Below are 26,041 nucleotides of genomic sequence, written 5' to 3' on the forward strand. Positions count from 1 at the left end.
AAATATCTTCCTTTAAGTAAAAAGTCAACCAAAATGTATAAAGAGTGATGGAATTGGAAAATGACCATTAGGCAACCATCATGACAATACTTGATTCAGGCAAAAATCATGAATAGATGCTAAAGTGCTGAAGCTGTAGCCATTAGCTACGTGCTATTATATAAAATTTAAATTTCTTTCGGTCTTTTTAAAAAGACTTTATTTTTAGAGAGGGGAAAGGAGGGAGAGAGCAAGAGAAACATTAACGTGTAGCTGCTGCTTGCATGCCCCCAGGCAGGGAGCCGGCCCACAACCCAGGCATGTGCCCTGACTGGGAATCGAAGCTGCAACCTTTGGTTCGCAGGCTGGCACTCAATCCACTGAGCCACACCAGCCAGGGCTGAAATTTAAATTTCTGTTAATCAAAAGTAAATAAAAGCTCTGTTCTTCAGTGGCACTGTCCACAAAATTTCAAGTGTTTGACAGCCACAAGGGGCTAGTGGCTACATAATGGACAGTAGTGACTGAGTGATGAGATTATTTACACAATTAAGAATACTTCTTAATTCCTGCCCTAGTTGGTGTGGCTCAGTGGACTGAGTGCCAGCCTATGAACCAAAAGGTTGCCGGTTCAATTCCCAGTCAGGGCATATGCCTGGGTTGTGGGCCAGGTCCTCAGGTAGGGGTGTGCAGGGGGCAATCAATTGATGTTTCCCTGGCCAATTGATGTTTCCTGCCCTCCCCCTCTTTCTAAAAGTAAGTAAATAAAATTTTTAAATAAATAAATAAATAAGCAAGTAAGCAAGCAATGACAGGAGGGTAGTAATATTATAAAAAGCTTGTTGAGGCATATGGGATGAAAAATATTTAGCCCAAAGATGTCTACCCTGGAGGAGAGAAGATGTACAGGTAATATAAAGTATTCATACATCTGAAGGGTAAACTGTAAAAGAGGGATTAAAATTTCTTATTTTACATGACAAAACTTTGACAAATGTCAAAATTAGAGAGGTAGATTAGTTTTTAAGCTTTAATAACTTTAGAAATATAAATGCTATAACTATCAAAATTAAAAGTTTAAGTTTCTTTAATACTTAGTTTCATGATTTTGAATACATTTTTAATTGTGAGTCTCTGAAGATAGCAACAGTAAATTTTCAAATGATGTTTGTTTATATTTTGTTTATATTCAGAAATATTTTTTAAACTGGTCAAAAAAATGATATTTGTTTCCATATTAGATACTAGAAGCTTGCAGAGCTATCAGAGACATTACTGATATTATGGTTCTTAGTGTTCTTAATTTTTTCCATATTTTTCTATGCCACACAATAAAGTACTTCTCATAATGTATATACTCAATAAATATGGGTAACTGACAAAAAAAGATTCTTGTTTGAATAAGATAATTTTTAAAATCCCTCTCAATTCTACGATCTTTTTATTTTAAAAATTACCATAAGGTTTGGGCTAACCTTTATATTAACTACAAGAAAGGGCTCAGTTTGAAGTAAACAAATACTGTAAAAAACACCCAAAAGGGGTTTTTTTTTTGTTTTTTGTTTTTACTAAAACCAAGTATTTTTAGGGAGTAGAACAATCTTGGAAAATGTAATTTCAATTCAGGAATAATTCTTATAGTATCATCCCCTGGAATCAATTTCATAATTGACTCATTTCTAAATTATAAGTTCCAAATTATTAAACCTTTAATACGACATTACCTTTGCATGCTTCAGCTCTAACTCTGCTAGTTCCACTAAATTTTTTCTGAATGCTGCAACTCGTCTTGTCTTAAAATCTATAAGTTCTGTGTAGAAAAGAAATCAGGATTAATTATTTAATTTACATACTAGTAAAGCATATCTTATTAAAGGTTAACATAACAGTACCTTGTTTTGCAGATTCTGATATTTTTTCAAATTTCTGACAACATAATTGTTGGGACATTTCAGCCTGTAGAACATCTTTATTTTTTGCTCTTGCTTTATCCAGTGCTTTATTAGCATTTTCATAATCCACTAGTGACCTAGATCTTCGATAGAGGAGATCCTATAGAACAAAACACTTCACAATAATAAATGCTGCACATTTCTGGTAGTTACACTCAACCACCACCACTACCACCTCTGCTGCCTGCTGCCTTCACCGCTGCCCCCACTGCCACCATCTAATTGTCCTCGGGGCTAAATACCGCAGGCTAGTTACTCTTCTGTTTTTGGGGTTTTTAAAAAAAAAAATAACAGCTCTACTGGGACATAATTTACATACCATATAGCGCCCTCAAAGTGCACAATTCACTGGTTTTTAGGATGCTCAGAGTTGTTTTACCATCACTACCATCAATTTTACTTTATTTTTAAAAAGATTTTACTTATTTTTAGAGAGGGGAAGGGAGGGAGAAAAGGAGGGAGAAAAACATCAACGTGCAAGAGAAACATCAGCTGTCTCTCGCATACCACCAACTGGAAACCTGGCCAGCAACTCAGGCATGTGCTCTGACTAGGAATTGAATGGGCGACCTTTCAGTTTGCAGGATGGCGCTCAACCCACCGAGTTACACCAGTCAGGGCACTACAATCAATTTTATAATATTCTTATCATTTTAAAAGAAATCCCATGTCCATTAATAGTCACTTTCCATACTCACTCCCCGCCCACAACCATTAATGCTTTCTGTCTGTATAAAATTGCCTATTTGGGACATTTTATTAAAAAATGAAATCATACAATATGTGGCCTTTTAAACTGAGCATAAGTTTCCAGTTTATCTGTTAATATTTCATTGTATGAATTTACCACGTTGATTTATCTATTCATCAGTTGACAGACATTTAGATTTGTTTTCACATTTTGCCTACCATTAGTAATGTTGTTATGAACATCTGTGCACAAGTTTTTGTGTGGACATATTTTCATTTCTCTTATTTATTTATTAATTATTATGCCTTTTAAAACCTTTTTTCATTTCTCTTTTATATCTAATTACTTAGGAGTGGAATTACTGGCTCATCTGGTATAGAGAAACTGCCAGACAGTTTCCAAAGTGGCTGCAGTGTATGAGTGTTCCAATTTCTCCACATCCTTGTTAGCACTTATCTTTTTGATTAAAGCTACCTAGTGGGTGTGAAGTATCTCAGTGTGGTTTTGATTTGCATTTCCCTGACAGCTAATGATACTGAGCACCTTTTTAAAAAAAGATTATTTATTTATTTATTTTTAGAGAGGGGAAGAGAGGGAGAGAAACATCAATGCGTGGTTGCGCCTCGCGTGCCCCCTGCTGGCGACTTGGCCTGCAACCCAGGCCTGTGCCCTACACTAGGAATCGAACTGGTGACCCTTTAGTTCGCAGGCGCAGGCCTGCACTCAATATATTGAGCCAAAAGATATCAAGCATCTTTTTATGTATTCATTAGCCATTTGTATCTTCTTTGGAGAAATGTTTATTCAAGATCTTTGCTCATTTTTTAAATTGAGCTATTTGTCTTTTTATCGAGTTACGTGAATTCTTTATATATTCTGGATCCCAGTCACTTTCAGGGACTCACATGATTTACAAGTATTTTCTCCTTATCTGTGCATACTCTTTTTACTTTTCTTGATAGTGTCTTTTGCTGCACAAAAGTTTTTAACTTTAATTAAGTCTTATTTTTCCTTTGCTGCCCTTCTGATGTCATATCTAAGAAACCAGTAACTAATTGAAGGTCACAAGGATATATGTTTATGTTTTCTTTTAAGAATATTACAGTTTTAGTATTTGGCCAGGTAGCCCAGTTGGTTAGAGCAGTGCTCTGATATGCCAAGGCTGCAGGTTTGATCTCTGGTTAGGGCACGCACGAGGAACAATCAATGCAGACATGGATGGGCGGAACAGCAGATTGATGTCTGTCTGTCTCCCTCTCCCATGAATAAATAAAAATATTAAAAACTGTTATAGCTTTAGCTCTTACACTAGGTCTTTGATCCATTTTTAGTACATTTTTGTAAATGATATAATGAAAGGGTCAACTTTATTCTTTCTCATGTGACTATTGTCCCAACATCATTTGTTCAAAATCTTTACGTTTCTCCACTAAACTGGCTTAGCATCCTTGTCAAAAATCAATTGACTGTCTCAGCAAACTAGGAACAGAAGGAACTTTAACTTGATAAAGAACACCTACAAAAACCCTACAGCTAAATCGCACATAATGGTAAGAAATTATAAACTTTTCCACTAATTTTAGGAAGGTAAGGATGTCCCATGTCACCACTTCTTCTCAATATCGTATTGGAAGTCCTAGCTAATGCAGTAAGAAAAGGAAATAAGTATATAGATTGGGAAGAAAGAAATAAAACTGTCTTTGTTCACAAATAACAAGACTGTTTATATAGAAAGCTGAAAAAAAAATCACAAGAAACTCCTGTATTAATAAATGAGAATAATGAGGTTGTAGGATATAACAAAATATACAAAAGTCAACTATTTCTTAGATACTAGCAATGAATCAGTAAAATTGGAAATAAAAAATAAATACCATTAGTACCCTAGAAGATGAAATACTTAAGTATCAATCTAACAAAATATATGCAATATCTATATAAGGAAAACTACAAAACTGACAAAAAGAAACTAAACAAATGGAGAGGCCCTGGCCTGGTGGCTCTGTTGGTTAGAGCACTGTCCCGATAAGTCAAGGTTGCGGGTTTGATCCTGGTCAGGGTACATACACGAATCAACCAATGTTTCTCTCTCTCAAATTAATAAATACAAAAATTTAAATAAAAAATAAATGGAGAATTATTCCATGTTGATAGGGAGACTCAACATTGTCAAAATCAGTTCTTTCCAATTTGAGCTACTGATTCACATCAGCTTTATTTGTAATAGCTGAAAGCTTTGTATGTAGGTATCAACAAAATGATTCTAAAGTTCATGTGGAGAGGAAAAAGACACAGATGACCAATGCAACACTGAAGGAGCAAAACAAAGAAAGCTGACACTACCTATTTGAAGCCTTACAATAATCTAAACCAGGTGATAGAGGAAAAAAAAAAATAGATCAACAGAACAGAACAGAGCCCAGAACAAGAACCACAAAAATACAGTCAACTGATCTTGGATAAAGGAGCAAAGGCAATACAATGGAGAAAAGCTAGTCTCTTCAACAAATGGTGCTGGGAAAACTGGACGATCATATACAAAAATTAATTTAAAATAAATTACAGACCTACATATAAAACACAAACTATAAAACACCTAGAAGATAGCATAGGAGAAAATCCAAGTGACCTTGGATTTGGTGATGACTTTTTAGATATAACACCAAAGACATATTTATGAAAAAAGTAACTGATAAGGTGAACTTCTTTAAAATTAAAATTTTCTGCTATGCAAAAGACACTGTCAAGAGGATGAGAAGACAAGTCACAGACCAAGACAAAATATTTAAAAAAGATGTATCTGATAAAGGATTACTATCTAAAATACACAAAGAACTCAACAATGGGAAATGAACTCAATTAAAAAATGGGCTAGCTAACAGCCAATGTTTTTTAAGCAGACACTTCATCAAAGAAGATACATAAATGACAAATGTGTGAAAAGATGCTTCATTTACATTGTATGTCTTCAAAGAAATGCAAATTAAAACAATGAGATACCAGGTAGCTTGGTTAGAGTGTCATCCTGATATAACAAGGTTGTGGGTTCAATCTCTAGTCAGGGCACATACAAGAATCAACCAATGACCCTGACTGGTGTGGCTCAGTGGATTGTGTGCCAGCCTGTAAACCAAAGGGTCGCCAGTTCGATTCCCAGTCAGGGCACATGCCTGGGTTGCAGGCCAGGCCCTCAGTAGGGGGCACTCAAGAGGCAACCCCACACTGATGTTTCTCTTCCCCTCTCTAAAAATAAATAAAATCTTAAAAAAAAAAAAAAGAATCAACCAATGAATGCATAAATAAGTGGAACAACAAATTGATGTTTCTCTTTCTAAAATCAGTAAGACAAACAAACAAAAAAACCAACGAGATACCATCACACATCTGTTAGAATCGCCAAAACACACAACATTGACAATACCAAATGCTGGTAAGAATGTGAAGCAACAGGAACTCTCATTCACTGCTAGTGGAAATGCAAAATGGTAACAGCCTTTCTGGAAAATGGTTTGGCATAACTAAACAAACTCTTTCCATATGAGCTAGCAATTGTGCTCCTTGGTATTTATTTAAGAGTTGAAAATTTATGTTCAACCCAAAACCTGCACATGAACGTTTATAGCAGCTTTATTCATAATTACCAAAACCTGTCAAGCAACTAACATGTTCTTCAGTAGGTCACTGGATAAATAAATGTGGTAAATCCAGACAATGGAATATTATTCAGTGCTAAACAGAAATGAGTTACCAAGCCATGAAAAGACATAGAGGAAACTTAAATGCATATGACTAAATGAAAAAAAAAAGACAATCTAAAAAGGCCAAACTAGACTTTCGGCCAAGATGGAGGTATAGGTAGATACACTTTGATTCCTTGCACAACCAAAAGGACAACAACAAATTTAAAAACAAAAAACAACCAGAACTGCCAGAAACTCAAACTGTATGAAAGTCCGACAACCAAGAAGCTAAAGAAGACATTCATCCAGACCAGTAAGAGGTGTGGAGACAGGCAGCCAAGGTGGAGAGGACACAGTAAGGTGGCAGCTGGCAGACTCGGCGGTCCCACATTTGTGTGTGGATAAACCATGAGGAGCAGCTGGGGAGTGAGACAGACCACACAATCCAGTGCTTCCAGTGCAGGAAAAGAAAGCCTGAGAACCTCTGAGGGTAAAAACTGGCAGGGGCTGCAGCAGCAGAAGAAACTTCCAGCCTCACAGGTGAGTTTGTTGTAGAGACCCACGGGATCCTACAACGTACACAAACCCAGAAGGGCCCAATTTGCTTGTGGGTAGCAGGGGAAGTGACTGAAAGCCAGCCAACGTCCAAGCAAGTGGCACTGTTCCCTCTCCGACTCCTACCCCCCACACAGCATCACAACCCAGTGGCCTGGAGAATACCTAAGGCTCTGCCCCTTCCAATGTAACAGGCCCACTGAGACAAAGAAAAATGGCCCAAATGAAAGAACAGATCAAAGCTCCAAAATTAGAACTAAGTGATGAACAGATAGCCAACCTATCAGATGCAAAGTTCAAAACACTGGTAATCTGGATGCTCACTGAAATGGCTGAGTACGGTCGCAAAATGGAGGAAAAAGGGAAGACGATGCAAAGTGAAATAAAGGAAAATACACAGGGAACCAATAGTAAAGGGAAGGAAACCAAGACTCAAATCAACGACTGGGAGCAGCAGGAAGAGAGAAACATTCAACCAGAACAGAATGAAGAAACAAGAATTCAAAAAAAAAGTGAGGAGAGGCTTAGGAACCTCTGGGACAACTTTAAAGGTTCCAACATCTGAATCATAGGGGTGCCAGAAGGAGAAGAGAAAGAGCAAGAAATTGAAAACTTATATGAAAAAATAATGAAGGAGAACTTCCCCAATCTGGCCAAAGAAACAGACTTCCAGGAGATTCAGGAAGCTCAGAGAGTCCCACAGAGGTTGGACCCAAACAAGCACACACCAAGGCACATCATAATTAAGTTACCCAATATTAAAGGTAAGGAGAGAATCTTAAAAGCAGCAAGAGAAAAGGAGACAGTTACCTACAAAGGAGTTCCCATAAGACTGTCAGCTGATTTCTCAAAAGAAACCTTGAAGGCAAGAAAGGGCTGGCAAAAAGTATTCAAAGTTATGAAAGACAAGGATCTACACCCAAGATTACTCTGTCCAGCAAAGCTATCATTTAGAATGGAAGGGCAGAGAAAGTGCTTCCTAGATAAGGTCAAATTAGAGTTCATCATCACCAAGCCCTTATTTTATGAAATGTTAAAGGGATTTATCTAAGAAAAAGAAGAGATAAAAAACTATGAATAGTAAAATGACAAAAAACTAACATCAACAACTGAACCTAAGAAACAAAAACAAACTAAGCAAACAACTAGAACAGGAAATGAATCACAGAAGTGGAGATCAGAGGGGAGGTTGAGGAGGAAGAATGGCAGAAAAGGTACAGTGAATAAGCAGCATAAACAGTAGGTACAAAACAGACAGGGGGAAGTTAAGAATAGTGTAGAAAATGGAGAAGCCAAAGAACTTATGTATATAACCCGTTAAGAACTTAGTATAAACTAAGGTGGAGGGAATGCTAGGGGGAAGGGCGGTGGAGAAAAAAAACTGGGACAACTGTAATAGCATAATCAATAAAATATGTATTTAAAAAAAGGCCAAACTATGTGACAGTCTGAAAAAGGCAAAACTATGAAGACAATAAAAAAAACAAGAGTTAAGGGGAAGGAGGATGAATAGAATGGAACACAGAGGATTTTTAGGGCCGTGAAATTATTCTTATGATACTTATAATGGTGGATACATGTTGTCACACATTTGTTAAAACACACAAAATGTACAACACTAAGAGTGAACTCTAGTATAAACTATGTTCTTTGTTATCTGGCTTCTTTCACAATCTTTTATTTTCAGATTCGTCCATGTTGTTGCTGGTATGAGTAAGCAATTCATTCCTTTTTACTGCAGAGTTACATTCAATTACATGTGATACAACAATTTGTTTATTCACTCACCTGCTGGTGGACTTTTGGGTTGTTTTTGCTAGATTTCAGCTATGACAAATAAAGCTGATGTTAACATCTCTAAAGACATATGCTTTCAAACACCTAAATTAGAATGACTGGATCATAGGGTAGTAGTCTATGCTTAATTTTTAAAGAAACAGTGACACTTTTCCAAAGTATTGTATCGTATTTCCACTAATAGTGTGAGAGAGTTCCGGCTGCTATAATTTTTGACAAATATTTTCATTTTAGCTATTCTAATTAAGGTGTATAGTGATACCTCATTGTAGTTTTAATTCTTAAAATTAAGTTTCAATTCTTTCTCTTGTGGTTATTAAAAATATGAATTTACTTTTAAGATTTTATTTATTCATTTTAGAGAGAGGGGAAAGGAAGGAGAAAGAGAGGGAGAGAAATGTGTGAAAGAAACATAGATCAGTTGCCTCTCTCACGCCCCCAGCTGGGGACCTGGCCCACAACCCAGGCATGTGCCCTGACCGGGAATCAAACCAGCGACCATTCAGTCCACAGGCCAGTGCTCAATCCATTGAGCCACATCAGGTAGGGCAAAATATGAATTTACTTTTAAAGCCATGTTCCATTCTAAAAAGTTATCTATTAACAACTATATATTATAAAACAATAAATTTAAAGTCTTAAAAGTAAACAATTTTATCCTGGCCCATCCAATGTAAACTGCTTATAAGACAGAATCTGATTTGAAATAATTTGATATGGATGGTATATTTGCAAGTACCTAATTCCTCAAAGTTAAAAGGGCTATTTATAATGTAATAAGGCATGAAAGAATGGTGTTCAAAGCACCACTGATCAAATAGGAATTTTATGTGCAATATCTCAATTCATAAATTAACACTGATGTTGGAGTACACAAGTCACATTAAGCTTTCGGTGCTTTTAAGATGTTTTTGTTAAACTTGTATGTTTTAGTCTTGCATCTAGACAGATTTCCAAAAGGAAAATTTGAGTTGCTTTTAAATAAAACATATCCTTGTTTTATGGATTGCTCACCTTCAAGAGAGGACCTATATAGGCCAAATTAGGAATCACTTAGCTATACAACTGTTATTTGGGGGGAGGGTTACTTTTGTTTTTGCAGATATTTTACCTAAATAAATATATCAAATCCATAAGAAAAAATTTTAGACTATGTTGTATCAGAAGTTTATAGAGGGAATTTTTATGTAGGGTTCCCTGAGCTACAATTTCTAAAAGGAGAAAAAAATTTTCCACTTAAAAATATAATATAAAATCAAGAGGTAAATCATCTTTAACAAGCTTAAGTCTAACAACTGTTTTAAAAAAATATATATTTTATTTATTTTCAGAGAGGGGAAAGGAGGGAGAAAGAGAGGGAGAGAAACATTGACATGCAAGAAAAACATCAATCAGTTGCCTCTTGCATATCCCTAAGTGGGGGCCTGGCCCACAACCCTGGCCTGTGCCCTGACCAGGAATTGAACCAAGTGACCTCTCAGTTTGCAGGACAACGCCCTACCCACTGAGCCACACCAGTCAGGGCAAGTCTAGCAACCTTTAAAGAGAAGGCTTTTTGTTAAATAGTCCATTTGGAAACAAAACAATGAAACATGATACACCATGTAAACAAAATGAAGGATAAAACCCAAATGATCATATCAATAAGATGCAAAAAAAAAGCATCTGATAAAATCCAGCACCCATTTATGATAAATACTCTCAGCAAAGTGCAAAACAGGGAACATACCTCAAGGTAATAAAGACCATATATGACAAACCCACAGCTAACATCATACTCAATGGACAAAAAGTACAAGCATTCCCCTTAAGATCGGGAACAAGACAGGAATGTCTGCTTTCACCTCTCTTATTCAACATAGTACTGGAAGTTCTAGCCACAACAATCAGACAAGAAGAAATAAAAGGCATCCAAATTGGAAAGGAAGAAGTAAAAACTGTCATTATTTACAGATGACATGATACTGTATATAGAGAACACTAAAGATTCCACCAAAAAACTATTAGAACTGATAAATTCAGTAAAGTGGCAGGATACAAAATAAATGTCCACAAGTCAGCTGCATTTTTTTCCCTACCATGTAAACTGCTTCAGCGCCTGCAGCCTACTGGCAGAGGCCAGTAATGGTTCCAGGCCACAGTTTGCTCTGGCATGGGGCACTGTGACAGACCCATGGGGATGCGTCTGCCATATACCCAAACTCATGCATACTGCATTTTTATATTTTTAAATATTTGATTTATTTATAGTTTTAGAGACAGGGGAAGGTGGGGAGAAAGAAAGGAAGAGAAACATTAATCAGTTGTCTCTTACATGCCCCCAACCGGGGACCTGGCCTGCAATGCAGGCATGTGCCCTGATCAGGAATCAAAACAGCAAACTTTCGGTTCGCCGGCCGGTGCTCTATCCACTGAGACACACCAGCCAGGGCTCAGCTGCATTTTTACATCAATAATGAACTATCAGAAAGGGAAACTAAGAAAAAAATCTCATTCACAATTACTTCAAAAAATATAAAATAAAATACCTAAGAATAAATTTAACCAAGAATGTAAAAGATCTGTACTTGGAAAATTATAAGACACTGAAGAAAGAAATTGAAGAAAATACAAATAAGCATATAACGTGTTCATGGATAGGAAAAAATCAACATCATTAAAGTGTCCAACCCTGGCCAGTAGTTCAGTTGGTTCAAACATTATCCAGATATGCCAAGGGTGCAGGTTTGATTCCTGGTCAGGGCACATACAAGTATCAACCAATGAATGCATAAATAAGCAGAACAGCAAACTGATGTTTCTTTCTTTTCCTCCCTCCCTCTGTCCCCCTTCCTCTGTCCCCTCCTCTTTCTCTCCCCCCGCTTCGCTCCCTCCTTCCTCTCTCTCTCTAAAATCAATCAATAAAATTAAAAAAATTAAGATGTCCATATTAGTCAAAACAATCTGTAGGTTCAATGCAATTCCTACCAAGATAAAATTTCACAGAACTAAAACACATATTCCAAAAATTTATATGGAACCACAAAGACCCCAAATAACTACAGCAATCTTGAGAAAGAACAGAGTTGGAAGAATCATGCTACCTGATATCAATCTATATTATAAGGCCACAGTAATCAAAACAGCATGGTACTGGCATAAAAACAGACACATAGATCAGTGGAACAGAATGGAGAGTCCAGCCCTGACTGGTGTGGCTCAGTGAGCTGGGTGTCCTCATGCAAATGGAAAGGTTGGCAGTTTGATTCCTGGTCAGGGTAGATGCCTGGGTTACGAGCCTGGTTCCTGGTGGAAGGGGTTCAAGACTGATTTTTTTTCTCTCCCTTTCTCCCTCCCTTCCCCTCTCTCTAAAAATAAATAAAATCTTTAAAAAAGTAGAGTCTAAAAATAAATGCATGCCTTTATAGTCAATTAATATATGACAAAAGGAGGCAAAAATGTACAATGGAGTAGATAGTCTATTAAAAAATGGTGTTGGATGAGTGGATAAAAAAGCTGTTGTACACTTACACAATGAAATACTACTTGGCTGAAAAAAAAGAAAGAAATGTTTCCTTTTGCCACAGCATGGATGGACCTGGAGAATATTATACTAAGTGAAACAAGCCAGTTGAAGAAAGACAAGTACTGTATGATTTCACTCATATGTAGAATATAGTTAACAAAGCAAGCTAACAAACAAAACAGAAACAGACTCATAGAGAACGGACTGACAGGTGTCAGAGGGGAGGGGGGCTGCAGTGCTGGGTAAAAAGGCGAAGGGACTAAGCAAAACAAACATCCATCATAGACACAGACAACAGTAAAGTTATTACTAGAGGGAAATGGAGGGGGGAGGGTGGGAATTAACAGGAGATAAAAGAGGGTACAGGAGGGTTAAATGGTGATGGAAGAAGATTTGACTTGGGGTGGTGAACACACAATGCAATATACAGATGATATATTATAGACTGTATATATGAAACCTATATATATTTTATTAACCAATGTCACCCCAATAAATTCAATAAAAAAGAATAAAAACCCAACAAACAACAGTTACCTTAGCAGCTTGAGATTCTCTTAAGTAATATTTCAAAAGGTCAGAAAGTTTGAGGTCCTCATCAGCAGACACTCTTGCTTCTATTTTCTGAAAAAGGGAAAAACTGGGCATTTAATCATCACTTACATTCCACACTCAGTGTTTTCTTAATTACAGTAAAAAAGTTAAAGCTAATAAATAATAACTATGACCCACCAATTCCCCTTCTAGTTATATATACCCAATAGAAATGTACATTTATGTTCAACTGAAGATATACAAGAAGGGTCTTAGCAGTGCCATTTGTAAAGAGCTCCAAACTAGAAACTTCCAAATGTCTACCAACAGAACAGATAAATTTAGATATATTCTTGCAATGAGATAATATACAATAAGAATGAAGGAAATATACCTATATGTAACAACATGGATACATCTGACATACATAATGTTGAGTAAATGAAACCAGACATAAATGAATGTATACTACATAATACATTTATACAAAATATGAAAATAAAACTAATCTATGCTGTTAGAAGCTAGGATAATGGTTAGCCTTAAGAAGGTAACTCAGAAGGCAGCTGAAGCAGTGGGCAGGGCATCTGAGTTGCTGGTAATGTTCTCTTTTTTTCTTTCTTTTTTCTTTTTTTTAAAGATTTAAAACATTTATTTTTAGACAGAGGGGAAGGGAGAGAGGAAGAGGGAGAGAAACATCAATGTGTGGTTGCCTTGTGCGTCCCCAACTGGGTACCTGGCTCGCAACCCAGGCTTGTGCCCTGACTGGGAATTGAACATGTGACCCTTTGGTTTTCAGGCCGGCACTCAATCCAGTGAGCCACACCAGCCAAGGCCTCTTTTTCTCTTTTTTAAAAACTTTGTGTGATCTAATTTGGTATATTCAGCTGCAGAAATAAAGTCATTGAGGAGACGTATATTTTACTTTTTCTCATTCAAGGACATGTTCACAGGTTTTCAGGCAGAGGACATGAGGAAGGGAGAACGGGAGAAAAAGAGGGAAACATCGGTCAGCTACCTTTTGTATGTGTCCAGATCAGGGATGGAACTCGCAACCTAGTTATGCGCTCTGACCAAGAATCGGACTGGTGACCTTTTGGTGTACGGGATGACACTCCAACCGAGACACACTCGCCAGGGCAATGTTCTCTTTCTTGGTTTGGTTGTTCATTACACAGCGGTGTAAAATTTGTAAAATTTCACTGAGAATTATACTTCTGATAGGCGTTCTTTCCTATATGTATAATATACTTCAATACAGATATCTGAAGCTTCTAAAAAGAATATTACTTTATGGAGAACTAAACTTAGGGAACTTTTTAACCTAAAAGATAAGAGCATAAATACAAAGTACGACGGCAGACCCCCAAAACCCCAGAATTTATTTATAAAATATTGTATATTTATTCTTACATGTTTGAACTTCAGTCACCTTCAAAGTATTGTCCATTTGATGCAATACACCTATCGAGCTGTTTTCCTCCACTGCTCAAAACAGTGTTTGAACTCATTGATTTTGTTGCTTTGTAGTGGTTCTGCTGTATTTTGTTTTATCTCTTCCGCATTAGCAAAATATTTCCCTTTGGGGACTCTTTTCATCCCGGGAAACAACCAGGAAACAACAACAACAAAAAGTTGCTTGGGGCAAGGCTGGGTAAATAGGGTGGGGCACAGGGGTCATGCCATTTTTGGTCACAAACTGCTGGACATTCAGTGTGATGTGAGCAGTTATGCTCATAAATCACTAATCATGAAGGGAGCAAACGTGAAACAATCTTAAAAAATTCACTGAAGCCGAATGCAGCCTCTCTCAACAACTCCAGCTGGTACACGGACACAGATGGGTTCCTAGAGCACTCACTCACCTAGCAGGGGAAGCCGGTAGGTACTACATGGGGTCTGCTCCCAAGAGGATAATTCCGTTTTATGTCGGGGGGGGGGGCCCTCATATATTCAAAAGTGATGTAGCTAAGTCAATTTAGATAAATGTAGATTGCATGCTTTTAATATAACCCCTCTCCTTATATTAAGAAGTAGGGTATGTGCCCCTCCCTATGAATCTGGGCTCTGAGGCTGCTTGACCAATACAAAAGTGAAAAGGCCTTCCAAAACTAGCAGCCTCCACTTCCCATCTTCTGGGATGCTCACTTTTGGAACCTAGCCACCATGTTGTGAAGAAGCCCAAACAACTCAGGAGAAGCCATGCGTAGGTGTTACAATCACAAGCCCTAGCAGAAGTCCTAACTGACAGCCAGTTATCAACCCTAGACAGGAGTGAAAGAGCTTTTTCAAATGATCCCAGCACCCAGCCTTCACATCTTCCCTGCTGAGGTCATCATGGAGCAGAGGCTAGCCATCACTGATATGCGCCTTCTGAATTTCTGACCCAAAGAATTCATTATCATAATAAAATGGCTGTTGTTTTAAGCTACTGACTTTTAGGCTGCTTTGTTACACAGCAAGAATAACCAGAACAAAAAGCAGACACTAAAGGAAATAAGGACTGTGGCGGCCATGGAAATGTGCCACTCAGATCTCCTTCAAGACAAAATGCTTGCTGCAAGAAGCACAGCTGTTGACAGTCCCAACTGCAACCCCCCTGGATCCAGAAACCATATTCATACCAAGGCTATGTTCCATCCTCCCCTTCTTGTCTTGCCTGTACCCAGTCAATGACAAAGGAGGAGTGCCAGCCCATTCCTGCCTGAGGCAGGTTTCCTCTAATGGGCAACTCTGGCTCAAAGACTCCCCTTGGCCTGGACAAAACTTTCTTTGAACTCTGCTACAGTCTGAAACTCTTTCTACGTAGTCCTCTTTTCTCTGCCTCTTATTTCACAGGTATAGACCTGCATTGTGGTCTGAAGGCTTTTTCTGCTCTTTCCTCTTTGCTCCTCACAATAAATCTCTTGCACATCTAATCCCATCTTGACATCTGTTTCTAAAAGAACTGACATATAAGGCTATTTTGATACATTCTTATGATGTAAATGCACACATAAAAAACCGTCTATCTTCCGATAAAATGCTCAATGGGCTCTGTGGACCTCCGTATAACAACATTTATATACTTAAGGACTTTTTCCTTTGTGAGATAATATATTCTTTTCTTTTGTGTGTCTCTACCACATTATCACTTAATTGAAAAAGTCATGTTGAAATAAGATTTTTACAATGGACTAGACACTAGCACTCTCAGCCAAATACCATTAAACATCTAGAAACATTTTCATTATTCTATCAAGTGATAAAAATGTTAATTATTATTGTATCTAAGACTGATCCCTGAGTCCTGACTGGTGTGGCTCAGTTGGTTGGGCGTCATCCCACAAAGTGAAAGTTCACCAGTTCAATGTGAACCAGTCACGGCACGTGTCTGGGTTGCGGGTTTGGTCCCTGGTCAGGGTACGTAGGAAAAGCAACTGATTGATGTTTCTCTCTCACATCGATGTTTCTCTCCCTCTTGTTCCCTCTCTCTAAAAACAAATAATTTTTTTTTAAAAAAAGACTGATCCCTGAAAACCAAGAGTATGTTATTATTAAATTATTATAACTATGAAATGAAACCTCCTGCAGTTATATACTTGATATAACTCACTATTAAACCAGTGTGTCAAGGGAGATCAAAAGCAATACAGTCTTGGTAAAGTTAGGATAAATCTAAGACTTTCTTCTAGCTTACAAAGCCCCAGGAAAGCATCATTCTTCATAAAAATAATAATTTTTATTATTTGTTCATAATAAATTATTTGTTCATTATGGAGACATGTTCAGGTTTCTGATCAAGAATATAAACATCTACATAAATACCAAAAGGCTGTAACAAAAACTGAATTTCCTAAAAAACTCAATTTTTAAATTTAAATCTTTCTCTGTCCTTTTGGAGTATAATTCATCTTCCTCAATAAAGCTAAACAGGTTAAACACAAATGTATGCAGAGATTTAGATAATCAAAGGTTAATTCATAGTACTTACTCTCGTTTTATCAAACAGTTCTGAAACTTTGAGAAAAAACCTGAAAGAAAAATATTTCATCAGAAGCTACCTTTAAATAATTTCCCATTTCAAACATTCAGAGAATACATAATGACCCAAATTTATAGACAAAATAGTAAACATTCTTATCTCTTTATAATATTTAATGGTCATGTTTACTTCATTTCGTTTAACAAAAATATCTCTGTACTCCCACGCATAACAAATGACTTGAAATCTGTTGTTATAGAAAAAAATACCCATTTCAAGATAACTAAGTTATACATTAAAACCTAAAAATTTTGTCTTGATATTCTTTAGTAATATGTTACATAATAATAAAGCCTATACCTTCAACAATCCCCTTCCCCAATAGCATGAAATAGTGTCCTCAGTTCGGAATTAAAAAATAATTTTAAAAGGCCGATTTATAAGGAAAACACAGTTGGAGCAGTTTTTGAAGATATCTGATAGTTACGTTTTAAACATTTTTAAATAGGCTTGTTTTGGTAAACAACAGAAATCACTAACCAATTTCTATTGCAGAATTCACTTTTATTTTTAATTAATTAGTCTTTCTCCCAAGTGCTGACAGCCAACTAAAAACATCCCAAAGCCAAACTACTAAAGAGTATTCTGTAAAATACTTAATTATAGATGACACTATAATTGGATTAGGGCAAATACTATTGAAAGCTAAAGCACAATTTTATGAACTTTACTAAAAAGAACTTATTTTGACAGGGTTATATCAGGTAACACAGAGCAAGGTTGACCTTTTTTTCTTTGTATTAAAGAATTAAGAACTAACTCTTGAGAAGGTAGCATGTTAATTAGTGTAAGCTATGGTACCCTGCTTTGCTGAAAAATTTGGATTTACACGTCTAGAGGAAGAGGATATACTAGAGAAAAGTTCAAGGATGTGGTTTAGAGAAAGGCATGAACTACGAAAACAGTTTTTCCACTTAACATTTTTTAAAAAGTGAATTAGCCCTGACCCATGTGGCTCACTTGGTTGAGTGTCATCCTGCAAAGATAAAAGCTCACTGGGTTCAATTCCTGATCAGGGCACACGCCTGGGTTGCGGGCCAGGTCCCTGGTTGAGGCGCACATGAGGGGCAACCAAGCGATGTTTCTCTCACACATCAATGTTTCTCTCCCTCCCCTTCTCTCTCCCTTCTCCTTTCTCTAAAAAAAATATAAAAACAAATCTTTAAAAAATAAGTGAATTATTTTTCATTGAAGAGTTGGGTTTAAACAATACTATAGGAGCAACTAAAATTAACTACTATTAAAGTGAAAAACTAGCATAAAGTAAATAAAGGATAGCTGTGTAAGCAAACCTCCAGAGTGTTTTTACACTAACATGAAGAAACACCTTCCTCATCCAACTGCTCTAACATTCACTAAAATATAAAAACTAGAATAGCCAACCTCTTTAAAAAATGCAAACTGATAACTCTGACATAAATCATGTCTCTCCCTCTCTCTCTTAAACATACATACACCCCAACACATTTTCATCAAGTAAAACTTTGTAAAGATTAAAAAATATATATATTAAGGTCTATTATGAAAGAAGGGGAAGGGAAAAATTGACATGGTCCTAGGTTTATAAAGAAGCTCCTATTATCAATATGTTTTGACAGAAAATATTCCAAAATGTCCACTAGCTCTTGAGTATTTATTGTGTGTGCCCAGGCTGCCAAAAAAAATTGTTTTATTTTATATTTACTACTTTTTAAAAATCAGAATCCTTACTTGCATATATCTGTAGAGTCCTGAGTTCCTAAAGCATATAATGAAGAACCAATTCTATTGTAATCGTCTGCAGCACCTATGGAAAAAGTTTAAAGACTTTAATACATTTATTTATAGATTCAAGAATACTGAGCACCTACCTGCCAAACAAGACTTAGGATACCCTAAGTCTAATGAAGGAAATGAGAAAAACTATAATATGATGAATATTATATTTGAAGTAGGTACAAACTACGTTAGGTACAAGGGAAACATGATTTCACCTAAGCCAGGAAAGGATTTATAGACACTACAGAATGATTTTGAGCTTGTAGAATGAGCAAATTTTTACCATGTAACAGGGAAGGGAGAGCATTTTGAATAAAGGGAAGAGTATGGATCAAGGCAAGGTAGGTATAAAAGAGCACAGTATACTCAGCGTTCTGGACTATGACACTGAAAAGTACAGATGGGGAGCAGATGGAGTTGAAGATGAAAAAATAAATTGGAAGCATCTTGAGGAAAAAAAGGTTTTTGTAAGCCATGATAAAGTTTGGATTTGACCTTGTAGAAATGAGTGTTATTAAACATGTTACAATCATAGAAGTGGTAAAATCAACATGATAAGAACAGACACTACACTTGATCTTAGCCAAAAGGCTGAGAAGCAATCCTGATAAAGATTTTATATTAAAAAAAAAATACTGCTTCCTGGAGTAAAGACTAGAAGTGGAGAGACTAACTAGGAAACTGTTGTGTCTTACTGAAGGCCAGGATCATGATAGTGGGAACAGTGAGCACACAGAAGAACTAACAAAGCTGAAAGATACTTAGGAAATGTAATAGGTAGGATCTATAAACAGTAGACCTGATGTAGGAGGGGAAATTATGGAGCTTGGGAAGCTAGATGAATGGTGGCACCATTACCCTTGGGTGCTAGACGCAAAGTACTGAACTTCTGCATATCACTCTTTCTAGGGCTTGTCCTAGAGAACAATGAACTTGTTGAGAAAAGATTATAATAGATGCGTTTATTTGGTTCAGAGAAAGGACAGAATAATGCAATGGTTAAGAGCATGGACCTGGAACCAAATTACCTACAATCCAATCCCAGCTTCCCAACTCACCAGCTATATGACTTGAATGATATATCATTTAACCTGTATGTGCATCAGTTTCCTCACCTGGAAATCAGGATGATGATGATACCCACCTCATATTATTATTTAGAGAATTAAATAAGTTAATAAATGTCACTATATACCTGGCACATAGTAAGTACAGTACTAATTAACGAAATCCAAGACATGCCTAAAGTATGGAAATTCCCACCTACATTAGCAGCATTTTTACAAGGCTTTAATGTCTTTATTCCCGAAAAAACAATAATCCTTACATTATACTTTCTTACATTGTACAAAAGTATATTCAACTGATAAGGGTAAAATTGATCTTTTATAAAGAAACTTTCAGTACAAACTTCAGACTCTGAATGGTAACTTCTATGTGTGAGTCTCCACTATTATCTTAACCTAAAAGATAAGCCCTGGCTGGTGTGGCTCAGTGGACTGAGCGTCAGCCAGTGAACCAAAGGGTCACTGGTTTGATTCCCAGTCAGTGCACATGCCTGGGTTGAGGGCCAGGTCCCCAGCAGGGGGTGTGCAAGGCAACCACACACTGATGTTTCTCTCCTTCTCTTTCTCCCTCCCTTCCCCTCTCTCTAAAAATAAATAGAATTAAAAAAAAATTTTTTTTGTGGCCCTGTTCACTTGTACACCAAAAGGTTGCAGGTTAGATTGTCTAGGCTGTGGTTTTGATCTCCAGTTGGGGCGTGTAAGGGAGACAACAAACCATTGTTTCTCTCTCACATTGATGTTTCTCTCCAAAATCAATTAAAAAAAAAACAAAACAAAACAACAAACAACCATATCCTCAGGTAAGGATTAAAAAAAAAGAGAAATTAATATTTAAAAAAATCACTTTTTTTAGTTTTATTAACAGATGATTCTGTACTTTTGTAGTTCTTCATGTTTCCATAGCACTACTACACACCTCTATAGTAAGACTGATTACAGTATATTGTAAATTTTTTAAAGTTTTTTCATGTGTATCTTGCCTGCAAAATTATTAACTCTTTAAGGGCAAAGACCATATTTTCTTTATCTTGAAATCACCAATGCCTAATAAAATGTCTGGTGCATAACAAATATTGCATATCAATGTTTATGAACTAAATAATTCTTTTATTTATTTTTAGAGAGAAGGGAAGGGAGGGAGAAAGAGAGGGAGAGAAACATCGACCCTGCCTGAGAATCCAACTGGTGACCCTTTGGTTCACAGGCTGCTGCTCAATCCACTGAGCCATACCAGCCATGGTGCACTTACATTTTTTTTTGGTTAAAAAACTTTTAATATTTACTAATTGATTTAAATTAAAAATAACATTTTATTAAACTGTTATATGTTAACATAAGTAACATTCCAAATTAAAAATAACTCTATATATATAATTTTAAAATTAGTGAGGAGAGTGACATTGTCACATTTTTGCAAATCTCTTTTGCATGGCTTAACAGAAGATAGCTAGATTCTCTTATGTATGTCTGCATTTCATCTACTGTGACATTACTATTGCTTCTCTTCAAGTATGTGGAGAAAAATCCAGCCTCAAACAGATATGTAACTGGAAAGGAAAGAGGTATTTTACTAACATTTTCAGATAATTGTGGATATTCTTTGATAGCACACTGAAACTCAACAAGCTGTTGTTTCTTTAAGGGTTAGTTTTAACAGGGAATCTAAAATCCTATTAATAGACTTTTTGTACTTTATTACATTAAACTCCATTGGTGTAAGTTACAATTATCCCAAAATGTAAGGTTGAACCAACATTTGAAAATCAATGCAATTAACCATATTAAATGACTAAAAAAGTAAAACCATGTGATTATCTCAAGAGTTGCAAAAAGAGCACTTGACAAAATCTAATATGTATTCCTGATTTTTAAAACCCTCTCATAAAACTAGGAATTCAAGAGAATTTTTTCAACCTAATAAAACCATCTAGGAAAAATCTTCACCTAACATCATAATTAATAGTTTAAGACCAAATGCTTTGCCCAGAAGATAAGGAACAAGGCAAATGTAAACTAATTTATCATGCCCTCACCACTTCCATCAGCACTGTAATGGAGGATAGACTACACACAGTACAATGGGGCGAGGAAAAGAAAGAAATGGCATCTAAACTGGAAAGGAAGGAGTGTAACTGTTTTTATTAGCAGATGATCATCTATGTAGGAAATCCTACGGAATCTCCAAAACAGTTACCAGAACCAGTGAATGTATTTAGTAAGGCTGCAAGATATAAGAGCAATATTGAAAATACACTCTATTTCTACATATTAGCAAAGAACAACCGAAAACTGAAAGGTAAAAAAACACATCATTTACAAAGCATCAGAAACAATTAGGAATCAATCTAACTAAAGATGTATAAAATCTGTACAGTGAAAAATATAAAACACTGCTGGAAGAATGTAAAGACTTAATGGGGAATATGCCATATTATGTACAAAAGATCAACTTAAAAATCAATCCTCCCCAAAATGATCTACAGATTCTACACAATTCTAATCATAATCCCAGCAGGCATTTTTGTAGAAAGTGATAAGCTGATTCTAAAATCTGTATGAAAATGGCACTGGCTGGTGTGGCTCAGTGGATTGGGCGCTTGCTTGCAAACCAAAAAGGTCGCTGGTTTGATACCCAGTTAGGGCACATGCCTGGGTTGCAGGCCAGGTCCCTGGTTGGGTACATGTGAGAGGCAGCCGATCCATGTTTCTCTCATTCTCTCTCTCCCTCCCTTCCCCTCTCTAAAAATAAATAAATAAAATCTTTAAAAAGAAAAAAGAGAAAGAGACCATTATGACCTATTAGAATGGCTAAAATTAAAAAAGACTGATTATCCTCATTAACAAGGATGAAGAACAACTCTAACAGCTGGTAGGAATGTAAAATGGTACAATCACTTTGGAAAAAAGTTTGGCAATTTTTTTAAAACATTATACACTCACCACATGACCCAGCCATTCTACTTCTAGGTATCAATATTATCCAAGAGAAATGAACACATATGTCTATACAAAGACTTACATAAAATGGCTCATGTCAGCTTTATTCGTGATAGCCAAAAGCTAGCAACAACTCAAATGCCCATCAACAGCTGAGTCAGGATAAACACTCATGGTATATCCATAAAACAGAATACCATTCAGCAATACAAAGCAGTGAATTATTGATACACACAACATGAGTGAATTTCAAAATAATTGTACTGAATTTCAAAGCCAGATAATAAAGTGTACAGATTGTATTATTCCACTTGAAATGCAAACTAATCTATAGAGACAGAAAGTAGATCAGTGGTCACCTGGAGACATGGGTGGGAAGAGAGGGATTACAAAGGGCCCCAAGGCAACTTTTGGTGGTGATGGGTATATTCATTTGATTTGATTGCAGTGATTTTATACATATGTCAAGTCAAAATTTACCAAAATGTACACTTTGAACATTGTGTCTTATTTATACCAATTATATAGCAAAAAAGCTGCTTAAAAAAATTAGCCTATTTTACATTTTGAATGCATCATTTATATACACATTTTTTAACATCATGCACTGAATCATTTAGAAAATATTGGTTCAAGGAATGATGTAAATCTTGACACACTTGAAATGTTGACACATTTCAATATACAATATAAAAATATCACATTCACGAATATTATTATTAATCTCAGACAAGTCTTTAATTATTAGGAAGCAAGCTTATGGTATTGGAAAAAAGCTCACAGTAATTGCTGAAGAGCCTGACTTTTACATTGGCAACAAATACTGTCAGCTGTTTTTCTTAAAAGTAACAGGCTCACTTAGTGAATTTTTAAGAAAATGTCTACCCAATATGGAAGTCTGAACTATCATAGTCTGCCAGCCATTCTTTTAAGTAAAAGTGGTGTTCTGTAAAAAAAGTGTACTCAAGGAATATATTTTATAATTATTAATATTTACTGCTTCATCAAGGACATTCTTAATTTAACATTAAAAAAAAAAACCTGCAAATGCACCGCAGGAAAGAATACAATGACTATTAATACAGTTTGATGCCACTGCCTTGATTTGTGCTAAGGCACCAGCAATTTTATTCATCATGGCTTTTGCACCATGAGTATAAACGTTAACATGGTGAAAAAAGGCAAAAGGCATCAAACATAATATTATGATGAAAATAGTTTTGACCTCGCAGACTTGCCGGCAAGGGTCTTCAGGTCAAGGCTTCATAGACCACAGTTTAAGAAATGCTGCTCTTTATCAAGACTTTTTACAAACTGTAAATAACATAATAACTTTATATGTAATTATTCCATTAAAAATATAAGCTTTAGCCACAGAGAAAAAACCTTACTTTTGTGGGATCTCGTCATCCTATCAGATTTAGCAGAGGCATCCTTAACTCGGTTATGATATTCTAAAAGGAATGTTCGTTCATGCTCAAAGAAATCATCTACATCCTATGGGATCAAAAGAAAATATGAATGTTTTTCACTTATTTGCTTTAGTGTAATATGTAAACATTTTGTTATCATTATAATCATAAAAGATCATCAGTAAAACAGCCATGCTATTCTCTAATAATCAGATATTACACTGATTTCACCAAGTTCAGACTTTAATAGATATGAATTTCTGTCTATCAAGTAATAAATCTTTTATGGTTTTGCAGCTGAAGGCTTGGCGCTCCCCATAAGGGTCATGCTTACAAGCAGTACTCTGAAACGCTCCACCTGTGCTCTGCCTCTATACTCCAACAGACACATTATTGCCAGTGAGAGTGACTAATTGTTTTTGAGGAAAAAATTCTGATAAATAAGTAAGTCTATTTCTCTCGTTCTATTATGTATACTGTGGGTCATTTCAGAAAGCTGCTAGGCCTTTAGTTATTAGGACCTTGGCTGCTTTGGGGAACGTGGCCAAACCAACTCTCTGAGAGCAATTATTCTATCAACCACCGCCTTCAACCTTACATTTTTTGGGAAACAAAACAAGATAAACATTAAAAATAAAAATTATTAACAGTACTTTCCTCCCTTCTAAAATGCCCATTGTTTACTGAAAAAGCACCAGCTGAAATGATGTAATTAAAACCCAAATCAACAGAACACTAGAAGCAAAGTTAATTTAAATTTAAATCATGCGTACCAGTCTTCCTAACTGTAAAAAGGGGGATAATACTATCTAACTTGCAGGATTGTAGTGAATAAAAAAACTGGGTTACCAAATATCACACTGTAAATGTTTAAAAAAAGCTAGTCATTACTTTATTGAAATCCTAATCAATACAGGGGTGTACACTAAATGCTAAGAAAAATGTTCAATATTAATGCATAAACAGCATCAAAATGGAGGCTGAGTTATTAGAAAGTAGCCATAGCAAATGCATCGTCAACATATCAACTGACCTTTCTCTGAAAAATCAAAGTATAGATCAAATAAATAGTACTTCACACCTAAAATTCACTGCCGATGTATCTATAAAACAGGTAATGATGTCAAAGCAGCATTATCACTAAGTAATTGCTTGAAAACATAATATAAGCATTTTCCTCTTATATTTTAATGATAAGAGTCTTCAGATAAATCAAGTCTTGTACCATTATTAGAACATGATTAAGAAAAATGTAGGCATCATTTTGGTAAATAACTTTGTAAGTGTTTTCGCACGTATTATTTCATTCAGTCTTTCCAACAGTCCTGTGAACCGAGTGGTATTATTAACTGCATTTTGAAAATGGGACAACTGAGATTCAGAGAAAGAGGCTTTTCTCAGTCATACAGCTACTACGAGACAAGACCAAAACCTCAACTTAGCTCTTCTAATTCCCAATCTGAATCCAGGTCTGCACTTAACACTTGTAAGGCCAAGGGCAAGTGTACATATGAAGGTAGTCCCTCTTTATGTCCCACCCTGCAGCTCTGTAGGGAACCCAGAGAGATCTCATGTGCATGTAGCGGGACAGCCCGTCCTGTACACTGATCTCCCTGTGCCCTTCCTCTGCCAGCTGTCCCATGGTCTTCCCTTGACCACCCATGGAGCGCACACATCAGTGGCACAGTCCACCTACCAGAGGATGGACTCAAGGAAAAAGACCATCCAAGACCTGGAGGAAGGCTTGGGGTTTGGCCAAGGAAATACAGTGTTCTAGATAACTGGAGCACAGTCCGATTTGAAGAGAAGGGGCTCTGGGTGGGCAAATCCCAGTGGACCTGCAGATCTCTCACCCTTGGAGAAGGGAGCTCTCTAAAGAGTGGGCCTGGGTCAGGGGCCCCAGTTTCCCAGGCCTAAGGATGCTAATGTCCCACCTTCTCTTTTACTCCAATATAATCTTCTGCACATCTAAAATCTCAATCTAGCTTCCTCTTAAAAGGAGTAAGTTCTCAAACCAGTACTCCTGTTAATCAAATAAAATCTTACCTTTACTCCTGAAACAATTACTCCATCTGCTGATTTAACCATGTTTTTAAAGAAATCTTCAAGTTTCTCTTTTTTATTTTTTCCTCGCACACTCAACTAAAAGA

General features: G+C 36.3%; 1 protein-coding gene, 1 non-coding gene and 1 pseudogene across 3 annotated transcripts in view; all 3 read right to left on the minus strand.

The window, feature by feature from the left end:
- SNX6 (sorting nexin 6) overlaps positions 1–26,041 on the minus strand; it is a 71,209-nt gene that overhangs the window by 2,982 nt on the left and 42,186 nt on the right. For both annotated transcript variants that reach the window (XM_054586287.1, XM_054586333.1), the window contains 7 exons: positions 25,938–26,033; positions 23,871–23,976; positions 18,428–18,503; positions 16,667–16,706; positions 12,697–12,783; positions 1,872–2,031; positions 1,704–1,789 (listed from right to left, as the gene is read on the minus strand). In XM_054586287.1, coding sequence (XP_054442262.1) covers positions 1,704–1,789; positions 1,872–2,031; positions 12,697–12,783; positions 16,667–16,706; positions 18,428–18,503; positions 23,871–23,976; positions 25,938–26,033 — 651 coding nt within the window. The remainder of the gene's footprint in view (positions 1–1,703; positions 1,790–1,871; positions 2,032–12,696; positions 12,784–16,666; positions 16,707–18,427; positions 18,504–23,870; positions 23,977–25,937; positions 26,034–26,041) is intronic.
- LOC129064389 (small nucleolar RNA SNORA42/SNORA80 family) lies at positions 10,730–10,862 on the minus strand. The gene has a single exon (XR_008528450.1). It is a non-coding gene; the product is annotated as a small nucleolar RNA SNORA42/SNORA80 family (small nucleolar RNA).
- Positions 18,954–19,078, minus strand: LOC129064300 (uncharacterized; annotated as a pseudogene).

The sequence above is a fragment of the Pteronotus mesoamericanus genome, unplaced genomic scaffold, assembly GCF_021234165.1.
Source record: "Pteronotus mesoamericanus isolate MK-2021 breed Mesoamerican mustached bat unplaced genomic scaffold, CSHL_Meso_final contig_100, whole genome shotgun sequence".
Taxonomy (NCBI): domain Eukaryota; kingdom Metazoa; phylum Chordata; class Mammalia; order Chiroptera; family Mormoopidae; genus Pteronotus; species Pteronotus mesoamericanus.